Below are 25763 nucleotides of genomic sequence, written 5' to 3'. Positions count from 1 at the left end.
TTAGAATCATGATGGTAACTATGAGAACAACTGAAAAGAGACAGTTAAAAATGATTTCTTTGGGCTGGACACTGGTGGTTCATTCTTATAATCCTAGCTACCTGAGAAGTTAAGATTGGGAGGAGTACGGCTGCAAGCTAGTCCAGCAGAAAAGTCAAGACTTCATTTCAACATTAAAAGCTAGGTATAATGGCATGTGTATGTCATATTGTATGAAGACTAAAGTAGGCAAATTGTGGTACATACAGGTACCTGGAGAGGAAAAGGATGGCAGTGTACCTCAATGGTAGACTACTTAACAAGTATAAGGCCCTGAGTTCAAATTCCAGTTTCCTCCCCCAAATATATTACTTTGGGGTAGGTGACATTAAAAAAAAAAAAAAGGATAACTGGAAGAATTTTACTGTCCAACTAAAACACTCTGTATTATTGTACTTTTCCACTATGTATGAAAAATGCTTAACATTCATTTAAAATAAATGTTTAAGTAAATAACAAAAGAAAGTAACATAACACCTCTTCACTTATTACACCTTTGCTCTTTTTTGTGTGTGTGTGCCAACTCTGAAGTTTGAACTCAGGACTTCAGGTCTGCTCTTGAGCTTTTTTGCTTAAGGCTAGCACTCTACCACTTAGGCCAGAGCTCCACTTTGAGCTACTTTTGGTGGTTAATTGGAGATAAGAGTCTCATGGAATTTCCTGCCCAGGTTTGCTTTGAAATATGATCCTCAGATTTCAGCCTCCTGAGTAGGTAGGATTACAAGTGTGAGCCACCAGTGCTCAGCTATACATTTGCTTAAAAAACACACACATACACAGACAAAAGTAAAATTTTTTAAAGTCAGGATTTGTATTAGTGTTCGTATGTTCAGTTTCCCCACCAACATTCACCAGCTGCCTGCTGCCACTAGCTGGGTGATGTGTTTCACCATAGTGACGAAACAGAATAGACTCCCAAGGAGCCACCTACCAGGTGCTCCTACCCTCCTTACTTCTCAGAGTAATTCTCACAAGAATGAAAGATTGAATACATGGTGAACACTGAAAAAATGCAAGCAGGAAAAAATCCAGGTTAGGTGGCATATCATTTGACACCCAACTGAAATGACCTAAAACTAGAAAACTAAATGATTCAAATTAACAATAACACACCTCTGTGCAGTTGAATATGCATTCTGACATCTTGACACCCCATTCAAACCTAGCAACCCTGCCCATTTGAAAGTTAAAACAAAAAACAGAAGCCCCCTGAGAATGACTTATGTGGTCGGCTATACTCATCAAACACCAAATGAGAAACCAGAGCCACAAATATTATTGTATTTGCTTTATATAATATATGAAATAACTGCCTATAGATTATTCTAGTTCTTACATTAAAATACACATTTTAATACATATAATTTGTCTCTATATGTAAAGTTACCCTAACAGGTTGTTGGGTTTGTGGTTTTTTTGTTTTTTGTTTTGGTGCTGGTAACGGGGTTTTTAAACTCAGTGCCTTACACTCCTGCTTAGCTTTTTCACTCCCGGATGGTGCTCTATCACATGACAGTCCAGTCCTTAATGATTTTTTTTTCTAAAAGCTAAATCTGTTTGAATATTAATAATTATAGCTGAGAAAGTCCTAAATGTTTTATGAAGGCTACACAAGAGACTACATATTTAGGCAGAATGTAGAGACACAATCTTTACTGAAATAAAGCCAAATGAACTAAGATAATATCCTATAGTGCTTTTACAAATAGCTAGTCAACTGTAGATTCATGATATTATCAAGATAGTCAGTAGGTTCCTTCACTGCCACTTTACACTGACCCTGCCAGATTCCTAGCTCTTTTACAAGCTCTGAGTTTAAGAACCATTGGAAAGAAGGGAAGACAGCACTAACATTTCTACTATGATTCTTAAGTACCACTTTCTTAGATGGCACTGTGCAGGTTAACCTCAGTTTCTGGTCTCCTAGCAACAAATGGAGCTGACAGTAAGGGGATCTTTGCATTTTAAAACTATTTCTGCTTCTGACCAGTTTAAGATGACACTACTGTCTCATCAAGATGTAAATTAAAAACCTGAAATTACTACAAAATTCTACAGCTCATTATGGAAGGAGCTATACTATACTATACTGATTCCTCATCTATCTCGAGAGTTACATTTCGGAGACCTCTGTAACAGGTGAAAATCCACAAAGTAGCAGCATTATATAGTTGTCCCTCACTATGTCACAGCTCACTTATTGCTGCTTCATGGATTTTTACCTAGCATAGGGTTCTCTGGAACATAACTCCCATGGTAGGTGAGGGGCTTGAACTCAGGGCCTGAGCGCTTCTTTTTGCTCAAGGCTAGCACTCTACCTCTTGAGCCACAATGCCTCTTCTGGCTTTTTCTACATATGTAGTGTAAAGAATCAAACTCAGGGCTTCATGTATACAAGGCAAGCACTGTACCACTAGGCGATACTCCCAGACTTTACGCTTGTTGTTTTGTAAGCCCATGATACAGTGAAGATGCAATAAGCAAACTGCAATATAGCGAGGGATGACCGCAGGAAATTAAGATTTAATTTTATCCACAGCTACAGAAACACATAATGATTTAACTAAGCAGCAATCATGTAGAAAAGCAAAAAAGAAGTAGCAGAGGTTCTTGCAATCCCTTTTCAGCTGTTTTCCTGGGGGAGAGTGCAATGGGAGAAAGGTATGCTGGGAAAGTACACGGACAACTTACCTACCAAGCAAAGCATAAAATTTGTGCCTAACAATCTGAAGAAATATTAACTAGTTCTTTCTTGTGAATATGTGTGCATATTCTCATCCTTTTATTAACATAAAGTAAGAGCTATGGAATAGTGCTGAGAAAACAGTACTGCCATAAAGCCAGTGTCGGTGGCAGATCAACACTGAGTGAAGGAGAATAGGCTTTAACCTGCAGTGAGGGTATCACAAATGTCTGTGATGTAAAAGCATCTGCAATATGCCAAACACCTTTTATTTGCCACCATATCCTTAAGACAGTATCATCTATCCCCTTGTAAACACTAATTGCTTAGCTCTTAAGTTATATGTGTTCCAATTATATTCAGGCATATGTGTGTCTTGTTGATTCTGTGTTGTTAATTCAAGAGTCTGCTGTGAGTACAGGCTACATTACTTTAAAGATACAGCTGGTAGGGTATCAGAGTAAAGTAACTTGTATTGCAGCCTAGAAGGGGGATGACAGGTGCACATGATGCTACCTACCTAAAACATGGGACACTAAACATCTAACATTGATAATAAAAAAAAATCTTATCTTCTCACTGAAATTAGAAGCAAACTTGTTTTTTTTCTTCACAGAACTCTAAGTACTCTTCTTTCTCTAAGCTTGACAGAAGTCAAGTATTACAGGAAACAACACAGTCCTCAAAAGTATAAATAACACTCACATGGCACTTAAACCGATTACAAACTCTTTCAGGTTATTTATTTCATTACAAGACCACACAATCAAGTCTTTAGCTCTGAAATCCTAGAAAAGCTACTTCATTCATTCTCCCCTCTAACTTTCTTGATAAATAACTGGAGCTGACAATTTTAAAGAATATACAAGTTAATTTCTGATATGCATTATCTCCAACATCCATAGCCCTCAATGTTTCACAAACATGTTCACAAAACTCTCCTTAATTATTAGATGTACTATTTAATATCCCATATTATAACAGAGGTGAATGAGACTCAGAGAAACAAAGCTAACTTGCCCAAAGTTCCAATAGCCAGGATAATAAACTGGGCTCCTATATCCAGGTTAGACCTGGATACAATGACTTATGTGCAAGTGAATGTGAATAAAGCTGAAGGTCTTCCTATATGGCCTGTCAGTGATGTAGGGTAGAAATAATCAAAAGATATTTCTTTAAAAGCAAAGATTTCTCAGAATCCTTTCAGGATTATTGCCTCAAGATTTGATCTAGATTAAAAAAAAAAAAAAAAGGCCAAAACAAAATGTCTTTTGACCAAAGGTAAGTATCCAGAGCTGTCCCGCACCCCCACCCTTGGACAATTAAGAAGTACATCCTGATTTGAAACTCAATGTAACATTAAGATCTCCTGCTGGCATGAAGTACCAAGGCATTAGAATTTATCTGAATGAATTTTAAATGTCTTCTTAACCTTAAATACTAAGAGAAACGTTTAAAAGGGAAACAAGGCATATCTCTGAGTCATATTTCATGTGAGAAGTTCAGAAACCAGCTGTAATAAAGGCCTTCCGTGAAGTCCTTGGAGACAGGGACATTATCTTTATACATCTTTGCAGACTAGACTACCACACACTTTTGAAACTTATTCATAAGCCTTTCCTGGAGAGGTATCTATAAAGGTTTACCATTAAAATATCACATAATACTTCAATGTTATAATCTGCAACCAAAAGGATGAACTTTGCAAAACCAGCCAAAAGTTCATTCACTAGCTGTGTTTTCTGAACTGAGACAAAATTGAATTTGTTTAGAAATGAAATTGTGTCTAACAAGTATGTGTTATGGCTCCTGCTTGAGAATAAAATGGTGCTCTTGGTGACAGCAGAGGACCTTCAATTTCAAAAAGAAAGATCGAAATTTCTTTCCTTCTCATCACAAACAGCTGAATCATTCACATAATCAACAGCCCGGCCAGCACAAGCTGTCAGTGCAGGCTCTGCTTTTTGAGAGCTAGGAATTAAAGAAAAAACACCTATCCTAAAACAGTACGACAGAACTACAGGGAATTCCCAAAAGCTGTGGGCTTAAAACGTTATCTTTAATCAAACTGGTGGCAATGGTAATAAGGCCACTTCTGGTAGCGGAAAAACACAATACTGAAGAAATTAATTCCTTTCATCCAAGGAATATTTACTAAATGTCTACTGGTCGCCAGGGCCCTGGGCCAGAGCCAGAGAGCCATTCCCCGGGGAATGGGGGCGGTGGCCTGGCCCTCCCCGCGGGCAGCCGGCAGATGTGCGAGTCAAGCACTGGGCTGGATCCCTGGACAGCACCCCTCACCCCTCATGCCAGCTACGTGGGTCTCCCCGGAGCTCAATGGGCTCCATCCCCACGAAAAGCACAAATCTTAGTCGCCTCAGATCCAGGTGTGGAACCCCGGAACCCCAAATCCTGGCAATGCCAATGCTGGGGGCAGAAAATGAGGGGGACGCGGAGGTCTCTGGAGGAGTGTAGTGGCTGGGGGTCCCTGGGGCCATTCTGGGAGTCTTTAGGAGAGCTTGGGGGGACCTCTGGAGGTCGCGAGGAGGCCGAGGGATCCTCCAAAGAGAATGGGGGGGGGGGCTACTCCAGAGAGATATGATGAGGAATCTGGAATGCGCGTGGGGGCTAAGGAACCCGAAGCACTTTCTAAGGGGTGCAAAAGACATTGGGGACCTAGGAAGGTTGGGGGTGCGCAGGCCCTGGGGGCTGTTCTAGCACCCAGAGGGGGCGATGGGAGTCTAAGAAGGTCTCTGGAGGACGCATGGGGTCCTCAGGCGCCACCTTGGTGATCAAGGGTGGCCCTGGGACCTGAGGGACTCCAGGAGCGCTCAGTGGACCCCGAAGGTGTACTGGGGACCTTGCAAGGGTAGCGGATGGGGGTCGGGGGGAGTACGGGGCACCCTTGGGCACGCACACTACAGCGCTCACCCGAACAGCCCTCGGAGGAAGGAGTGGGAGGCCTTGACCCGTTTCTCGGCCTCCGCCATCAGCTGTACTGCTTCTCGCTCCTTGCCTGCGTTGTCCATTTTGCCAGCTGCCGCCGCTTTCAGCTTCCTCCGCCCGCAGGTGAAGCTCTCAGAGTGCCTCGGCCCTCCCAGTGGTGGGAGTGCGGGTGCGGGGCGAGGTGCCTGCTAGGATTTGTAGTCCAAGAGTCTGTCACGGAGGCTTGGGTGCGAGTAACACCAACTACAACTCCCAGAAGGCTGCTGGGCAGGGCTGGGAGGGGGTCCCCACTTGCGGAACTCGGACTCCCGAATCTCCGGCGCAGGGGGCGTGGCCCTCTAGTGGGGTCTTGGGCCAAGGTGAACTAAGGCTTTTAAGTATATGAAGTTGGTAAACGACTCTTGGCTTGCAACAGAGATCACCCGGAACATGCAGCATTAGGCATCTTTGCTGCACACGACTGACTTAGCAATGGACCGATGGGGAAGTAACAGATTGGAATGCTCAACCTACATGCAAGTCCTTTCTAACAGAATATAATACAGCCACTGAGAGCAGTTTCATCAACCATGTGATGCCCTCCCCCACTCTCCAAAATAAGGAGCAACAGCTGGTGGGAAGAGCTATTTTTAATGTCTCAGAGCAAGATGTTTAAGTGCCTCATCTCCACTAACATAAATTCAGAGTCATTTCTAAGTTTCCCCAAGCTGCAACTTTCTGCAGGTCCTCTTTTTAGTTAGAGATGAATTGCATGTGCCATATATGCATAACCCACTATTTCTATTGCTTGAATTCTATTAAATGAATATGAGTCATTGACCTGCCTTATTCCTTATGTAATATTGGCCACGGGGTGGATCTCCTAGGACAACATTCTTGTCTGCCAGAAAGACTTCAAATCTCCTAAGAGAAATATCCATAGATAGAGGCAGTCCTGTGCCAATGATTTCCAGAGGGAATTATTTTTTATACAATGTCTAGACTGGTTGGCAACGCTAACACAGAGGTGATGAAGCAAATAGAATCACTGCCGAATGAGAACTTAGGATAATGTAAAGCTATTAATAAATACACTGACTAGCAAAACATCCCTAAGAAAATGAATTGTTTTAGGGAGCAAGGCAAAAGGGAACAAACTCCTAGAAAGAAAAGTTAGTAGGCATATGTTAAAGAGTCCACACATTGTAGGGCACTTCAGAGAGAGGAAACCTATGGTCATTTTGCACAGTTCATTTACAATTATTGTGTATATTTGTCTCATTTGACAAGCTGATTTGTATTTGTAGCAGCTTAGAGAAAGAAGGGAGGATATTGGAGGTAACAGTAACACAGGAAAGAAGAGATGAAAAACTGCAAAAACTGGACATAAACATTGTAAAGCAAAACAAGCTTTGAGGATGAGATTGAATGGACCAACTTAAAAGTTCTAAGTCTATCAAACTTGATGAAATATAGAAGTTCTGCAGGATGTTCAAGAAATACAGATACCTAGACCACCAGCATTTGATGTTAGAAACACCTGGAATTGGGATCTGGGAAGTAAACCTTTAAGAAAAAAAAAAAGAGGGCTGGGAATGTGGCCTAGTGGTAGAGTGCTTGCTTCGCATACATGAAGCCCTGGGTTCGATTCCTCAACACCACATATACAGAAAAAGCCAGAAGTGGTGCTGTGGCTCAAGTGGTAGAGTGCTAGCCTTGAGCAAAAAGAAGCCAGGGACAGTGCTCAGACTCTGGGTTCAAGGCCCAGGATTGGCAAAAAAAGAAAAAAAAAGACTAAGAAGCCTTCACCCCTGACTCTAAACTCATAATTCTAACATCTGTCATCATAAAAAAGCCCACAAAAAACTAGACTTCTCCCCTCTACACTAGTACTTGCAATGAAGGGTGAGAGGGTTGTATCTTGACATTTTGGTTTTTAAAAATTATTTTGTTTTCTTATAGAAATTGTGTGGGCACTTCTTTTCTCTACTTTGCTCCAAAGAAGGAGAAAAATCTTCCAACCACAGCTACTGTGTATAGTAAGTGCTTCTTGTCAGAGACAAGATAAGAGGAGGAAGCAAGGAAAAGAGCGAAACTTTACAGAATAAGGACTGACCAGATTGAGAGATGAAGGATCAGAAGTGAAAATAAGGAGAGTGATCCCCTAGTATGGGCCAGGGATGAAATGGAAGCAACTCAGGTAGGAGCTGTCCTGGAGAAGATGCAGGGGTCTATTTACCTACATTATGCTCTCTAGGATGGCCAAATATTGACTTCACATTTCAACTCAACACTATTAAATAAAACAAAACTACTATTTCATAGTCACAGTAGCCATACTTCAAAGGTTCAATAGCTACACATAGCTAGTGGCTACCCTGTTGAAGTATACAGTAGGACAATCCTATCATTGCATAGAGTCCTCATGGAGAGCAGCGGACTATATTCACTGCATGTATTAGTTAGCCTTGCATTACTGTAATGGAATACTTGGGGAAATTTATTTATAAAGAATACAAGATTATTTTAGCTTCCAGTTCTGGAGTTTCCGCTATAAAATTGGATGTCCTTAAGCCTTTGGCCCTCTTATGAACATGGAATATCATACTAGAAGTACATGGCAAATTAAAACATTCATATCATGAGCCAAGAAGTGTGTGTGTGTATGGGGAGTGTGTAGATGGACTGTGAATTCCACAATCCCATGAAGAATATAATTCCAATGGCCTAAGGACCTCCCACTATGACCCAATTCCTAAGGGTCTATATAACTTATCAAAATAGTACTATCCTGAGGACCAAACACATCACACCAGGACCTTTGGGAAACACTGATCTGAATCATATTAACTGGCCTTTCAGGGGCTCTGAGCATTTATTAAGACAAGAGAGAAACGATTCCAAGTATTTTTTGAGAAAATAGGTCAGGAGTGGAACAGTCTCCACCTTGAATAAGAATAGGTCAGACAAATTGCTGACCTTTCTCTAGGAGAAGATCCAGAGGACACATGGACACCCCAACCAATCAGTACATCAGACTCTAGACTAGAAGGTTAAGTGTCCACCTGCCTATCAGAGAGATGGGCACAAGGGCTAAATCCATATGAGAATACTAAGCTCTAAGATAGGCAGAGTCAGAAAATGACCTTTGTAATGAAGAAAAAAAGTGTGGTCTTCTGCATGATTTCCTAGAAGGGAAGGGAGAATGCTAGATAGAGTAGGGTCACCTTTTTTTTTATCCTGTTCTCAAAAGTAATGGAACAGCACTTTTCCACATGCAGGCAAATAGATAAGGCTGAGAGAATCTCAACAGATTTGAAGACAGTTTGTAACTACCACTAATGTTAGGTTATAAGAAGTGATTCTACAGCCTGAGTTGTGATGCTGGAGGCTCCAGACAGAGGAGCAGCCCTGCCTTACATGGTCCTGAAGTCCTGAGGGGCCTGCCTGGGATTTCAGCAGTCCTCTTTCAGGGCATCCCAGCCTCAATTCTTCCTGCAAGGTTAAGAGTGGCTCAGAGGCACTGGATAGGGCCAGTCCACTTGGCTGGGAATATGGCCTAGTGGCAAGAGTGCTTGCCTCCTACACATGAAGCTCTCAGTTCGATTCCCCAGCACCACATATGTGGAAAACGGCCAGAAGGGGCGCTGTGGCTCAGGTGGCAGGAGTGCTAGCCTTGAGCAGGAAGAAGCCAGGGATGGTGCTCAGGCCCTGAGTCCAAGGCCCAGGACTGGCAAAAAAAAACCCCAAAAAAAAACCGCATCAATGTTTTGGGACTGGGGATATGGCCTAGTGGCAAGAGTGCTTGCCTCGTATACATGAGACCCTGGGTTTGATTCCCCAGCACCACATATACAGAAAATGGCCAGAAGTAGCACTGTGGCTCAAGTGGCAGAGTGCTAGCCTTGAGCAAAAAGAAGCCAGGGACAGTGCTCAGGCCCTGAGTCCAAGCCCCAGGACTGGCAAAAAAAAAAAAAAAAAAAAAAAAAAAAAAAGAAAGAAAAAGTCAAACAAAACATGAAAAAATTAAAAAAAAAAAAAAAGCAATGTGCTCTGCCTTAGAAGGTGAGGACCAATGGAGACATTCCAGAAATCTCTTCACTAAAATCTTGAAGTAATGCACTAATGAAGACAAATATCCTCCATTTCTGTGAATAAAGTTGTGCAACTTTAGGGCTAGGATTTAATTGCTCTATTTGTAGTGATTGTTTTGAATTTCCTCATGGACCTGTAAAACCAAGAACATTTGAACTTTTCCTTTTAGCAATTTGAACTCAAGGTGTCTGGTTGTGACATGGGAGCTCTACCATTTGAGTCATATCCCAGCCTTTAGAAACCCAAGAGCACTTGATCAGTAAATCTCAGAAATAATTACTTGGTTTGTTTTCCATTGGAGACTGACTTGAGCTCACTATCTGATGCTTTATGCTCATTGGCAAGCTCCCTATCACCTGAGGCTGCCTCCAAGCCCTAGTTATATCTTCTGTACTAATTGTTTAAGTTTTTGTCAAAGTAGCATTGGTTTATGGAGGGGGTTGGGGAATTCCATTTCAAACCACATAAAGTTGCTACAAATGTTCTCAAATGTAGCTTTTAAAAATACAATCTAATATTTTCTTAAGAAATTGCTCTTTAAAATTTAGATAAAAATTAGAAAAGAAAGAATTAAGTAGACACAAATATCTGCTTGGAGAAAATATTAAATAATAAAATAACTGATTAGGAGAAATACATATTACTTATATTATGGTCACTAGTTAATGTAACTTTTTCACTAGACAATTAGAAAATCTATAGAAACTTTTATAATTAACTTAGTATTTTAAATTTCAGCAAATCAACAAACAACACAGTTGAAACTTAGACCTTTCTCATTTATGCTTAAGGTGGATCTATCAGTCATAGTTTGGTGCTTCAAACATAATTGTTAAGAGAGGTAAGTGGTTTCTTTCTCTCATGCCTGTTAATTTCTTTTCACAAATTACTATGCAATGAATACAACTCAAAGACATTTTGAGAATAAGATAATCTCCCATAATCCAGCATGTGTAACAAAATTGTTTTATTTTTAATATATACATGTCCCTATCTAATCATCAAACTTACACATGCAAAGATATGCTTGGGGAACAGGTTTGTAGCTTTATTTTTATTTGTTTATGAAACATGTTTCTGTAACATGTTTCTGTCTTTGTAATTAGAGTTGTGTGCTCTATAATGACTTGTAGTCTGCATCTGGACTGCCTCCCCAAAATCCATATGTAAAAGCTTGTTCAGGTGGCTCACACCTGTAATCTTAGCTACTCAGGAGGCTGAGATCTGAGGATCTTGGTTTGAAGCCATCCCAGGTAGAAAAGTCACAAGATTCTTATCTCCAATTAACCACCAAAAAGACAGAAGTGGAGCTGTGGCTCGAGTGGTAGAGCACTAGCCTTGAGTAGAAAATCTCAAAGACAGTGCCCAGGCCCTGAGTCTAAGCCTTAGGACTGGCACCGAAAAAAAAAAAAAAAAAAAAAGATCAGATTGAGCTGAAGTTTTGCAAACCTATTCTGCATCTCAGTAACCGACTGAAAATACAGGAAGCCTTTACTATTCACAAATTCTCTGTTTATAAATTCACTTACTAGCTAAAATGTGTTGTAATCCTCAAATCAACACTTGTGGTGCTTTCACAGTCCCTAAGGTGAACAGAGTGGTGAACAGTGAGGGTTGAACATGGTGAACCAGGCCTTCTTGTTTTAGCTTTCTTACTGTTAGCAAGTGTCCATTCACAGCTTGTATCCTGCCACGTGTTGCGTTTTTATGATTCTACAATGGGTGCTTTCCTGGACCTCTGGCTTGCAAATGACAGATTATGTACTGCTCAGTTTCTATAATCACATGAATAAGTCTCTCATAATATATCTTTTCACATATACACATATGTATACACACAGATATATATGTATGTATATATGTATACATGTATATATATATATATATATATATATATATATATCCTACTGGTGTGTGACATTGAAAGCCCTAGTACACTTGTCCTATGCTGCCTTCTACCCCAGGACACAAGCCAATAGGATTCAACCAATGGGGCTCCTGAGATCTGTGAGTCATACCTATATTTGACCAGTGAGGTGAGGTGCGTATTGCATGAGTTAAGGAAAGATAGAAGGTGAGTGAGATTCCAGCATTTGATTCCCAGCCCCTCCACAAAGTGGCCAGCTGATATTCTCTGACTCTTTCTAGATTGTTCCTGTTCTCATTCTTCAGACTTAGGACTGCAAGCATGACTGCTCTTCACTTCAAACAATTGCTTTGTTCCCTAGACTCCATGGTTCCCTTGTACCTTTCTATTTATATAGACATCCCATTGCTGTGTGCTTCTGTTCATGGTGAAGTTCCTGACTTACATGATCTCAGACTCATTGAAGACCAGCACGACTTTAACACCAAAACTAGGAAGGAACAATAAGGAAAGGAGAGGCATATGCCCTTCACACAGACTATAAGTACCAAAAGTTTGAACTAAGCATTAGCAAACATGCCATGCACCAATCTAGGTGGATTATGGATAGAAATAGGTGGTGTTAAACTTCAAAATGTTTGGAAGAGAACACAGGAAATTAACTTTGTTAAAACATTTGAGTAGCTTTATGACCTTGAGTTCCTACATAAGACATCAAAAATACAAACCAGAAGAGAGAAAAATCAATATATCCACTCCATTATGGCTAAGAATTTCTTTTCACCAGTGTGCTATAAATAAAATGAGAAGATAAACCACCATCCAGAAGTATATATGTACCACATATACCCAAATCAAAGTAAGAAAAAACAAATTTTATGAAAAATCAGCATAATACAAATAACCAAATAGAAACATAGGCAAAGGCCTCGAACTTTAAAACTTAGAGAATGCTAATAAATACTCAGCCTTCTTCAACTTTTGCTTCCCCTTGCTTTTAGTGAGATAATCATCTCCTCACAGAAAAATGGAAAGATGGTGGCAGAAAGCAAAAGCCTCTTGAACACTTCAGTTCCAATTTATTTGCTTTCATAGGTGTAGGGGTCTGATGAGAATCACTCCAAGTCTGTCTTCGTACCATTTGGAAATAAATATTAAATTGCTGTAAATTATTATCACCTTACTATACTATTGACTGATAAAATGTATTATTCTTACTAACCTAAGTTACATTTTCCCCCTCTCCTTCTTTTTCTTTTTCTGGCACTGGGGTTTGAACTCAGGGCTTCACACTTGGTTGGCTTGCTTATTCATGGCTGGTGCTATACCATGACTCCAGCTAGGCTTTTTGCTGGTCATTTTGGAGATGGAATCTTACGGATTTTTTTTTTCAGGCTGGATTTGACATATGATCTTCTAGATCTCAGTCAGTCTCCTGAGTAGCTAGGATGAGCAGCATTAGCCACTGGAGACTAGCCACTCTTCTTTCTTTATTACATTGTAAGTCACCTCTCATTGTGGAAAACACCTGCAGGAGGATGGGTCTTTAGCTTCTCCCACCCCAGGCATCCTCATCCACACTGTGTACCCCGGAAGAAGCACTCTGTAGATGGAGGAGACACTTTCTGAGCTTTATGGTTTCTTAGTCTGGAAAAGAAAATGTACATTGAGCCCCTTGTGACAATGCCAACTTGAGCCATCTGCAGCACTACCTTATCCTGTCAACATTCTGTGCAACTGCTGCTGGCCTGATCTGCAGCACCACAGGGTATTGCCAGCCAAGGTCAGCCACGTCTGTGTGCAGCAGCTCTAGGAATAAGGGCTTAGGACTGCAGCAAGGGCTGCCACAGAGGGTCTGAGTGCTACATGGTCTGAGCTGCATCCACATGTGGGATACCCAAGCAAGTCACAGACCACAGTTGCTCCTTCCAGCCCAGCCTTGGAAGGGCGCCTGGCAGTTGGATGAAATACAGCAATTGAAGTATGATAGAGAAAGGAAAAGCTGTTTGAAAGCTGCTTCTCATTGGTCCAGTGTTCTCTCAAGGTCAGATAGTAAATTATGTAAGATAGAGCAGAGACAATAGTACATCTTAGCCACATTGGTGGGGAGGGTGGGAAATAATTGACTAGGGGAAAATATGTATATCTAGAGGGAAGGACAAACAGCTGAACCACAGAAACCACAAGAGGAGAGAGCATAGGGGATGGGCCAGGCAGTGTTAGTATGACATCTAGAAGGTTCTGCATCGATGTAGGCATTCCAGGGAGTTGTCTCAGTAATGCACATTTACCACAAGATGGCAGTACTCTCATTTAACTTATGCTTGGATCAGTTTTCCCAGGTTAAAGCTGAGGCACTAGGGCTGTGAAATCAATCTCTGATTGTTAAAGAGTTAATTGTTAAAACATAGTTTATGGGGGACTGGGGATATGGCCTAGTGGCAAGAGTGCTTGCCTTGCATACATGAAGCCCTGGGTTCAATTCCCCAGCATCACGTATAGAAAATGGCCTAAAGTGGCACTGTGGCTCAAGTGGCAGAGTGCTAGCCTTGAACAAAAAGAAGCCAGGACAGTGCTCAGGCCCTAAGTCCAAGGCCCAGAACTGGCAAAAAAATTTTTAAAAAGTTTATGGGGCTTTGGGGTATAGCTCAAGTGGTAAAAGTCTTGTCTATCTGCAGAATGGGTCAAAATTATAATTCAGCACAGTGCCATCTAGAAATTCATAAAATATTTATAACTATTATGACCATTCTTATTCTTATTTAGCACTTAAAGCTAACACTAATACACTTCACAGAGTGGGATAGTAGTTAAAGGTACCGCCAGTGTTAGTTTTTTCCCTACATGCAGCATGTTGATGGTTAATCAGTGTGACGGTGCCTGTCTGGCACAGCTCTGCAAGTTGCTAGTGCACAAGCAGATCTGCCCTTTCCTGACCAGCAGAGAACAGTAGACTTACCAGTGTACATAGTCACACTTACATACACATACACATAGACACACTTGCACAGACATTCTCACTCACCCCCACATACTTGCATGAACTCACACCCACTGAACATACATGGGCACACACTTCAGCCTACTTAGCTCATACCTTCCCCTTCCCTCACACTCACCTCCACACACACCAGAGGTCTTCAGGGGGCTAACATGAGCAGATGCTGATTTCTTGGACCCTTCAAGGTATTTTCCAACTTTAGCCCTGCTCCTCAAGCTTTCCTAACACTCCCTCTGCAGTTTTTCTAGATTCAGGCCTATCCCTCACCTCTGGCTGGAGCAGGGGAGAACCCGAACCCTGCCTTTGTACATGAAACAGTGACTCACATGTCAAAGCAGTGGGCTTGAGGTCCCCCAGAAGAAAAATAGAGTGGGTAATTTTCTCTCACAGGACACAGTGCATAGTTTTACAAGCCGAAGGCCACACTGCACATTAGCAAAATAAAAAATGTGTCGATGCAGTCGAATGGGAGGCAGGCAGAACTTATAGCATTTTCTGGAAGTCACATAACAGGTGCTTAACATTGAGCAGTGAGCGGTGAGGACACCCGTGAGATATGCCATGCTAAGGAAATGTATTGAGAGATTCACTATCCAGGTTTCTGTTGCACTGGTTATGGAGGGATCTCTGTTCGGCATGTACCACATTCCAGACTCTGGAAGGAAAGAGGTTTTCAGCCCAGCCTTACTGTTTGTATATTTAAGCTATCCTCTCAGGTAAGGCCTTCTATCAGCATGGGGGATAGTTCATGCTCCAAGTTTCCAGACTATACTCAAGCCACAGTGAGCCTCTGAACTGTCCATATGCTTGCTGCTCTCCCAAACGCTCCTTCCTGCGATTCATAGTCTCATAGAGAAGGTGTACATCAGACTACAAATGGGGTGCCACTGAGGGACTGAGAATGGCAAATAAACCAGGTGACCATTGGCCTCTAAGCAACAGCCTCATATTTGCTGAGAGTCCTTGAAAAAGAGGGAAGATAGTGGAAAAGAATGAAATGCTGTGTGTGTGTGTGTGTGTGTGTGTGTGTGTAAAATCTCTATTCACACAGGGCCAGAGTGCCTGTCAATTAAGCCAGTTGCTCACTCCTGTCTCGTCATGACAACCCTCTAGAATGGCAAGTGTATCTGCATACTACAGATGAGAAGCTTCCAAAGATAACCTCTGTCCACATCCTAAATCATGGCTTATCTCAGGCTATTGAAGTTTTAGAAATGTAGTCATACAATATATATTCTTATTTCTGGTATCTCTTTATTCAACGTATCTGTGGTTTTGTGTGTACTTGTGTTTAGGTCACTTTTGTCATAGACTGGAATTCTGTTGCATAAACATATCATTTGTTATCCATTGTCTGAAAATAAACTTCAGAGTAATCTCTTCCTCTTCCTCCCCCTCTCCGGCTTCTTCCTCCTTTTCTCAAGTCTATCCTACCTTCTGGGAATGCTGATCATGGTAATCTTCCTAACCCTCCTTCAGCCTGACCCTAGACTCCTGGAAGTAAAATCTGAGCAACCATGGGACCAATGACCCTGTCAATCTTTGTAACTTGTAATCTCTGTCTCTGTCTCTGTCTCTGACTCTGTCTCTCTCTCTCTCTGGTCAGTCATGGGGCTTGAACTCTGGGCCTGGGCTCTGTCCCTGAGCTCTTCAGCTCAAGTGCTCTACCACTTAGCAACAGCTCCACTTCTGGTTTTCTGGTGGTTAATTGGAGATAAGAGTCTCATGGACTTTCATTCCTGGACTGGTTTTGACCTGCAGTCCTCAGATCTCAGCCTCCTGAGTAGCTAGGATTACAGATGAGAGCCACCAGTGTTGGGCTACTTGTGACATCTCCTATCCTCATCATTTTTTTTTTTTTTTTAGAAATTTGCTGACTCTCCTTTCATGTTATGTTTCTAAACCGGCTTTAAATATTTATTTCCTGAAATATCCTGTTGAATTGAAATTCCATTGAATATCCTACCAATTTGAAGAAAAAAAATTTGCATTATATTTTATTTACTTAAGTCTTCATATCTCTAGAAGGCCTTTAAAATGTGTATTGACATATAGTTACATCTTATTAAGCTGATTTCCTAAGTACTTGTATTTTCATGCATTGCAAAAAGAACATTCCATTATATTTCTTCTTTGTTCCCTGAAAGTGCAGATATTGTGTAGACTCAGCCATGTGTTTGCGTATGTTTGCGTATGTTTGCATGTGTTTGCATGTGTTTGCGTATGAGCTGATCATCATTAGGATGGTTTCTTCTTGAGTCAGGCTAGTGAGTGAGATCATAGTCCTGGGTACACCTGCCACAGCCCCTGCTGATGGTTTCCCCAGATGGTGAGGCCTCTTCTCCCAAAAGCACTTCCATAAGTGCCAGTTATTCTCCCTTTACACTGCGTGGAGTGTAGTTGTTAGGTGCAGCCATCATGCTCTAGGACATGGCCAGATTGAGAGTGGACCAAGTGCAGAGGAACAGAGCAGAGAACAGAGACTCAGCCCTTTCTGCTCACAACTGTTGAAATGGGTAAAATAAGTGCTACTATGTCCTCCTGTAGATTGTGGATTTATTTAAAGTATTTTCTGGCCACAGGACACATTTATCCCCAGGTGCCAGGCAATTTATGCATCAGGAAGCAGCCTCTACACATATGATAGTCAGTGATCCAGTATCCCAGCCTCTGTGCCCTTCAGGTGGGCCACTTTTCAGGCAGATACCTTACAACATTCTCCCTTCCTCTGTCCAGCTCCCCAGTGAGATAGAGCCCCTGACACCCACAACCATCACCTGCTCATGAACACACCTCCATCACACTTTCTGCCCTAGCTCTTGCATTGTGCTTCCTGACACCTGCGGCATCTGCTCTTGACTGGGTTGACCATGGAGCCTTTACCTCTTTGAGAAAGGACAACCTGATGCTGTGTCAGTCATAGTCATATGTACTCCGTGTGTGTGTGTGTGTGTGTGTGTGTGTGTGTGTGTGTGCGTGAGTCCATGTGTATGTGTGCTGATTCTGGGTTTAAATGCAGGGCCTGGGTGCTGTTCCTAAACTTATTTGCTCAAGGCTAGCACTCTTCCACTTGAGCCATAGCACCATTTCCAGCTTTTTGGTTAATTGGAGATAAACATCTCAAAGTCTTTTCTACCTGGGCTGGCTTTGAACTGTGATCCTCAGATCTCAACTTCTTGAGTAGCTAGGATTACAGGCATGAGCCACTAGTGCTTGGTAGTACTTCATTTTGATGACTCTAAGGGCTTTGTTTAAGCCAGAAATGCTCCCGTGAGCAATGCAATGGCTCTCTCTGTGTCCCAGTTTTCTCATTGGCAAAGAAATGCCCTTGGTGTGAGTTTTACAAACTTCGTCCATGATAATGTATATTGCTTCTCTGAAGCAAAAGACATCTTCCTGCTACCAAATATGCAGAGTAAGAGATGCTACTCAGAATCAAATATGTGCTTCATGTAAGGAAATGGTCAGCACCAGCAAGCTGTAATTGTTCTATTTGTTCTAGACTTAGTGCAGCAGTCTTAAATGTATACAGTCAGAAGTAGAAGGAAAAAGAACAAACTCACAATGTTCATAATGAGAGCTTTTAAGATTTTTCAATAACCAATAGAAAAAGAAGATCAAAAATAAAATCCAAACTGTATCAAATCAAATATCAACAAATTTAAAGTATGAACAAAATGATCTTACTACATCATATTTACCTCTCTGACTAAAATATGCAGAATACACGTTTCCGCCAAATGCATAGAGAATATTTTCATATTCTGAACAAAGAAGAGTAAGCCTCAGCCAGGCACTAATGGCTCACACCTGTAATCCTAGCTACTCAGGAGGTTGTGATCTGAGGATAATGGCTCAAAGCCTGCCTTATCAAGAAAGTCCATGAGGCTCTTATCTCTAATTAGCCAGCAAAAACCCAGGAGCAGAGCTGTGGCTCAAATGGTACAGCCTTAGCTTTGCATGAGAAAGCTAAGGGACAATGCCTAATCTCTGATTCAAGTCCAGTAATGGCATGTGTGTGCGTGCATGCACATGAATGTGCGTGCACACACACACACACATATTTCAACATGTTTTTAAGAAGGCCAAAGTAGAGTGGATGTTCTCTGGCTAGTGTGGACTTAAGCAAAAAGCTGATAAGAATATAAACTCCTGATTTGAAATGAAAACGTGTCAAAATGAAACAAACAAAACAAAAACACTGTCAGTGGAAATGAAAGCAGGTTTAGAAATGAAGGAAACTTCTAATTGACAGAGAAGTCTTGAAGGATGGAGTCAGATAGACTTATGGTGGATGAAGGGCAGGGATGTGGGAAGCCTGTCCTCTCACAGCTAACCCCCTCCCCAACACTGTTGGACACATTCCTTGTGCTTTCCTGAGTTGTTCAACTGGCAGATGAGCTCCAGCCAAGGTCAAGAGCAAGCTTGGCAACTGTTTGAAACCTCCCCCACCCTCTGTCCCCAGGTGAGGGCTTACCAGAGTTCCCAGAGCCCCTGTGACCTTCATAATCCTTGCAGGCATGGTGTGAGGACAAGCAGAGTGGGCATCACTCCCCCTACTCTAAGTGCAGGGATAGCAGGTAGAAGCTGCTGTGAAAGTCCTCAGTTAGAACTTGTGGGACCAGCCCCCGAGGGTTACAGGGAAAGGGGTATGTTGTGAATGCCTATTGGTCCAGGGATTGTGTCACTAGGGGCAGGAGGAACATGTACCCTCCTGGTCTGCCTTCTGCTTGGGACTGATGGGAGGAGCAAGGCATGGCAATACAGATGAGACAACCAACAGCGGCATCAGGTGATCAGCACCATGTGAGACCCACCGCTGGGAGGACCTATCCCTGGTCCCCAATACTGACATTGAGGTCAGTCATGTTGTGGAAGGTAGCCCTGTTTGTGGGACTCATTGTGCTGGCGACCCATATCTGGAAAATTCGTAAAGAATTTGTAGACATTAGTAAGAACTTAATTTTGTGGCATCAGTGGAGTTTTCTGTGGCTCAGTTCAATGACAACACAGAAGAGAACACATACTTGTTGCTAGAGGTTGGATGAGCCCAGAAAAAGATAAGTGGCAGTCACTGTGTGCATGCCAGAGCCAGGTCCTCACGTGAAGAGTCCTGAGCAAGCTGGGACATCAGCAAGGACTGATGAGGAGGGTTCTGGGTGTGGATGTGTAGTCCCCTCTGCAGGTAAGTGGACCTGCCCAGGGGCACAGTTTATTCCAGCTCTTTCCTGTCCGCTGGAAGATACATCTGACTTGGGTGACTCACCTCTAGAAGCTCTGTTGATGCTACTCAGCCAGGGGGCTGCTAGCCGGATTCCTGGTAAGGGTGGCATACAAGAAGGTGTGGGACAATGTGAAGGAGTGTGTTGAGTGTGTGGCTGGTGTGTGTTAGGCTTGAGTGAGTAATGTGTGGTTGGTATATGTTGGGAATACACGTGTGTGCATATGTTTGTGTAGTTGGTATGTGTTGAGAATGGGTGAATGTATAGCTGGTACATTTTGAAATGAGTATATGAATGTATGGTTGCTGTATGCAGGACGTGTGTGTGTGTGTGTGTGTATCTGTCTATAAGTGGGTAGTTGGTATGTGTTGGATATGAGTGAATATGTGTCTGGTGTGTATTTGACATGGGGGAGTGCTTATTTGTTGGTACCTTGTTCATGACGGTGTGTGTTTGGTGTATGTCAGGCACGAGTGTGAGAGTGTGGGATTGGTGTGTGTCAGGAGTGGGTGTGGGTATGGATGGCATGGGTGTGTGAGTGTGTGGTTAGTGTGCTGCATGTCCATGTATGACTGTGTGTCTGCTGTGGCAGGCCTGGGTGAGTGTCATTGTAACCTGTGTGGGCAGATTCCAGAGCCCCTAATGGAGTCAGCTTTCTGGAACAATTTTCAGATCCACGAGTGGGATTTGTGACTCACTCTGGGAAGATTTCTTGGCAGGATTTGTTTTCTCTTCTGGTTAGTAACTCCTTAGCTTTCATGGACCTCTATTTAAAGAAAGGAGAATCATTCTTCACAACTTTTCACTGAAGTCTAAGAAACATTCACAACTGCACAGCACACAAAACCGACCTCTATGTTTGTAAGATGAGCGTGCCATGCGGTGTCCATGAAAAAGAAAGAGTCACAGCCTTCAAGACTCCCACTCCAGTCTAGACTTCATGCCCCAGAGGGAGAGTGCCATTCTGCTTGTTAGTAGCAAGTGAAGTCTTAGCTATCTTCCTGCTCTGTGGGAAGGGAGACAATCAGCAGAAACCTCAGTCAGGCTGATTCGGCTCTGGCACACATTTGAGAGTTGTCATATTGTCAGGTGTGGTAGCAGCTTGTGTAGGATTTTCTGTGTGGGATTCTATTGGTACAGACATGTGGTTACCCAGGCATGAACTGCTGGCAAGAGTGCATGTATTAAGAGAACTCCTGGGCACCTTTCTGTTGACATGAAGACATTGGATGCATATTCTTTTCTTTTCTTTTTTTTTTAAGTAGCCTTGGTAAAACAAGGCCTCAAAAAATTGCCTGATAACTCAGAATTGTTCCTCTCCACGGAAATCTTTAGTAAAAGGTGAAAGATTTATACGATCTGAAGAGAAACCAGAGTATTATTCTTTTCTTTTTGAGGAGAGCAGTACGGGGGCTCTAAGCCAGGTCCTGAGGGCTGTCTATTGGCTTTTTCACTCAAAGCTGGCACTCTATCATTTGAGCTACAGCTCCATTTTCAGCTTTTGGTGGATAATTGGAGATAAGACTCTCATGGACTTGCTTTCCTGTGCTAGCTTTGAACGGAGATCCGAGGATCTCAGCCTCCTTAGTAGCTAGGATCATAAGCCATGGACCACTAGTGCCTAGCTTGTCTGCATATTCTTATTTTCAGGCACCTGAATATTCAGAGATTTGGTTTCCTCTTTGCTTTAATTCACAAAAAACCCCAAATAATTTAGCAGCTGTTTGTATGATTTCTTGATAGACATGGACAGTGATATTTTTAATGGAGTTGGAAATGGGCCTCACAGTTTGTATGAAACAAGATGGAAATTTTGACAATTATCCAATGCAACAAGGCTCAGGAGCAAAAAATGTTTGAGAATAAAACAACCCCAAGTATCACACGTTTTGGGGGAATAAAAACTGATATTAAAGAAAATGTGAGGAAAGGCTTAGGGAAGAAGTTGGGGTTAATTTTGGGGTAGAATGAGGGTGCCTGACCTCTCTCCTACCATGTCTTAGGGATCCCCCGCTGGAGGCACAGGGGGTCATCTTAAACAGACAGAGACAGGCTCACATGACAGATGGCTAACCACAGGCAACCAGAGTAAGTCTATGTGACCTTCCTGGTTGGATAGAGTCCTCCCTTCTGTTCCAGCCCTGTACTTTCCTGAGATGCTAGAAATCCAGGAAGAGGATGTTCTGTCTGTGGTCCCCACCTTTTCTTTGCTAATGTCTTTGAGTATCAGAAGGGTTCAGTTCATTTGCTCAGCCAGCTTTCGCCTCTAGTTTCTATGTCATAAGGATAATTCCCAGAGAGCCTGAGTTCTGACATTATCAACTTATGGGTAACACGTATGCATAGGATTTGGAAGTTTTGAGTGGCTCTCTGTCAGGGGTAGGCTGTGCATGGTTGATCCCATTCCCTAACCACTAGCTTTGGCGGCAGCCTCCTTTTGGGTGGTTTGTGCTGTTGCTCAGGTGGATGGTGCCTGGCAGGGCCATCTCTATGGGACCTCTGAGACCCTTGGGTGGGAATGTTTTATTCAGCAGATATGTATTCGGAAGCCTGTGAGTAGTTAGGATGTCACAGGAGATGGGTGATGGTCTCAACTAGGTGGGAAAATTCAGCTACCTCTGTTCTTTGTCTGGGCAGAGCAGTACTTTGGGTGTATATTTGGTTTAGTTTTTATATTTCACTTCTTTTTTATTTTCACTTCCTTTTTTTTTTTTGCCAGTCCTGGGGCTTGGGACTCAGGGCTTGAGCATTTACCCTGGCTTCTTTTTGCTTTAGGCTAGCACTCTTCCACTTGAGCCACAGCACCACTTCTGGCTTTTTCTGTATATGTGGTGCTGAGGAATTGAACACATGGCTTCATGCCTGCAAGGCAAGCACTCTACCACTAGGCTATATTCCCAGCCCCCACTTCTTTTTAAATTCATTTTAGCACATCTTGAAATATGCTATACCCTATGATGTAGATGTGTTACAGTTCTCTAATTAATGTGTTAGAATTACTACAGTTTTTAAACTCATGTGTTACATTTTTTTTTCAGGTGTACTGCACTTTTCATGTTAATTCCCCAGGCTGTGGTTTTCCCAGTTTGTCATCCTGCACAGCATATGTAATGATAACGTAAGGGGGGACAGGGCCTTTGGCCACCCACAGCAAAATCCTGCTCTTCCTCTGCAGTGTGATAGATATAGTCTAAGGTCTTATAGCACCAGCACAATTAAAGGTATCTCACCCTCGTAGCCATTTTGCACTCTTCTATATATCATGTACATACACTGGATGTCATTGTATGTGATAAACAATGGAAAATTCTTGTCATCGTTACTAGTACCTTTCCTACAGTTACAGAGAGCCAAGTTAATCAGGCCCTTCAGTTCATGTGATAGAGCTCAGGCAGGGGCCCCACTGGTTGGTTTGAGTACTTATTCATTCATTCCTCCTTCCATGAATTCCTTCACAAGTTCATTCATTCATTCATTCACTTCTTTTCAATTTCTCTGTTATTTTGGGAGGAATGTGTAAATCATGCCTTATTCTCTTACAGTCTCAGCTACTATAGAGACTAAAGAGGGAGGATTACTTCAGCCGTGGACAAAATAGTGAAACATTATCTCAAAAACAAACAAACAAACACAACAACAACAACAAAAATACTGCAGAACATTTCCCCCATGGAGCAGCCACCTAAATCCCCTATACTTGAGTTTTGGGGCCCAGGCTCCCAATGGGTGGTCCTTCTACAGAGGGGCCAGGCACAGGCTCAGTGTAGGATGGCTATAGGAAGCTCTGCCCTCAAGGTCACTGAGGCTACTTAGCAAGCCGAGAAGGAAACACAAATACTAGTAGGAGAGTTTTAATCACTTTTCTCAGTAATGGACAGCTCCATAGAGTAAAAATCACAGGGGACATACACAAATTGAAAAACCTATTAAACCAATTTGAATTAGTTTTATAGAGAGCTTTATCTCAACTTTTTTAGTACATGTGTCCCTTTTTGAACCTATGGAAGATTTATCAAAACTGAACATCTTCTGATTCATACTACAAGTTTTCATGAATTCCATAATTGGCACCATACATTGTTCTCTGGCTATAGTGAATTTAGCAGAAATTAAGGAGAGAAAAGTATAAAAAAATTTCCACACAACTCTAAATTTCTAAGTAGCACTAAGAGTAGAGATGTTATCCCCATGTAAATTAAGATGCTATCTGTGTATATGTATATATGTATGTGTGTATATGTATATATGTATGTATGTAAATTAAGATGATATCTGTGTATATGTATGTGTATGTACACATATGTAAAATTAAAACATTCTGAAGTAACAAGCACGTGTTGACACAGGGCTTTAAGAAATATACTGTAGATGTAGAAATGTATACACTGACCTTGATTTATATCTCCAAAACAATTTCAATTTAACCTAGATAAAAATAAGAGGGAGGGGCTGGGAATGTGGCTTAGTGGTAGAATGCTTGCCTAGCATGCATGAAGCCCTGTGTTTGATTCCTCAGCGCCACATAAACAGAAAAAGCCAGAAATGGTGTTGTGGCTCAAGTGGTAGAGTGCTAGCCTTAAGCAAAAAGAAGCCAGGGACTGTGTTCAGGCCCCAAGTTCATGACCCAGGACTGGTAAAAAATAAATAAGAGGTTACTGTACCACATATGCATAAAAAAGACAAAGATCAGAGGTGGATAGAAAGAATCAAGGGATCCATTGGTCATTTCATTGGAAAGCATAATAAAATTGCTGACCCTTAGCAGGAGAGATCTAGAATTGAAAACAGTCACAGTTCACACCAGCAATAAAGGAGCCTCCTTATAGATCTGGCCCTCTTAGGAAGTGAGTGAGGCATGATGGTCACTTTGCTGCCAAGAATGATGACGGTAACAAATTGGGAGCCTGTAATTTCTTGGGCAGCAAGAAGCTAGGTGTAGGGGGTCCTTCACCCCCAGTGCTCTCCTGGCCAGAGAAGTGGGGAGCGTACCCCACGGGGCAAACCAAGAGGAGGTAGAGTCATGAACCACCCGCTCCCAGCCCTTTTTATGTTAATGAAGGACACTCAGATGATCCGGGGGGTGTCTTACACAGTGTCCGGTTTTAATAAGGGGGAACCACATTTATAAAGGCAAAATAGTGGCAGGAAGGGGAGGGGTGTAGAGCACCTAGCTAGGCGCTGATTGGCTGCCTGAGCTGTCCGTCAAGGGTGGAGAGCCGAGGGACCTCCCTAAGCGCGGCATAAATCTATGTCATGACCCCCAGGACCACCTCCGGGTTCACAACCAGTAGCCATCTTGGCTGCACATGGTCTGGGAGGTGGGGCTGTTTAGAGCTGCCTTTCTGGTTCTGGACCTGGAAGGCAGGCGGGACTAACAGCCACATGGCTCCAGAGATGGGAAAATAGGCGGGCCGGCTAGAACCACCTCTTAAAGCTGCAGGCCGGTGCCCCACATCTCCCCCTTCTGTTTTTAATTAGCAGGAGGCTCCTTACTCAAGAATGCGCCTGTCTTAGGTCGCCGCCGGCCCCCCCACCCCCCCGGGAGGTCTTACCCGTCATTGGCTGCCATCCTAGCTCTTCAGGCAAACCTACCTGCAGGGCCTGCTTGGGGGGAGTGGAATTGGCACTCAAGAGGAGGCCCTGTTATTTCTGCCTCACGCCTGTACACCCCAGTAGGCTGCACATCCTGGTAGGGGTCATGACCAACCTCATAGGGTTCCCAAATGGCTAAAAGCAGCATAATGCTGCCAGACCACCATTAACTGGACAGCTCTGGCTCATAGCTTAAGAAATAGGGGAAACCTATTTGCCCTAGCAAGAGGCAAATGTGAACATAAGGCAAATGTAAACACAAGGCAAATGTGGGGCCTCTCCCACAGGGGGAGAAGGTGAGGGAGCCACCCATTCAGCTCAGTCCAGGGAAAATTGGAG

At 42.6% G+C, this 25763-nt stretch overlaps 1 protein-coding gene, 1 non-coding gene and 1 pseudogene across 2 annotated transcripts in view; 1 reads left to right on the top strand and 2 right to left on the bottom strand.

Moving 5' to 3' along the window:
- Napb (NSF attachment protein beta) overlaps window positions 1-5882 on the bottom strand; it is a 42965-nt gene extending 37083 nt beyond the window's left edge. Inside the window, exon 1 of the mRNA XM_048348699.1 lies at window positions 5654-5882. Coding sequence (XP_048204656.1) covers window positions 5654-5751 — 98 coding nt within the window. The 5' untranslated portion in view covers window positions 5752-5882. The remainder of the gene's footprint in view (window positions 1-5653) is intronic.
- Window positions 5883-19403: 13521 nt separating this feature from the next.
- On the top strand, window positions 19404-23899 carry LOC125353191 (annotated as a pseudogene).
- LOC125354048 lies at window positions 21096-21211 on the bottom strand. The gene has a single exon (XR_007211433.1). It is a non-coding gene; the product is annotated as a U5 spliceosomal RNA (small nuclear RNA).
- Window positions 23900-25763: the final 1864 nt, after the last annotated feature.

This window comes from Perognathus longimembris, chromosome 6 (genome assembly GCF_023159225.1).
Source record: "Perognathus longimembris pacificus isolate PPM17 chromosome 6, ASM2315922v1, whole genome shotgun sequence".
Lineage (NCBI taxonomy): Eukaryota > Metazoa > Chordata > Mammalia > Rodentia > Heteromyidae > Perognathus > Perognathus longimembris.
This window is presented reverse-complemented; position numbering and strand designations above follow the sequence as displayed.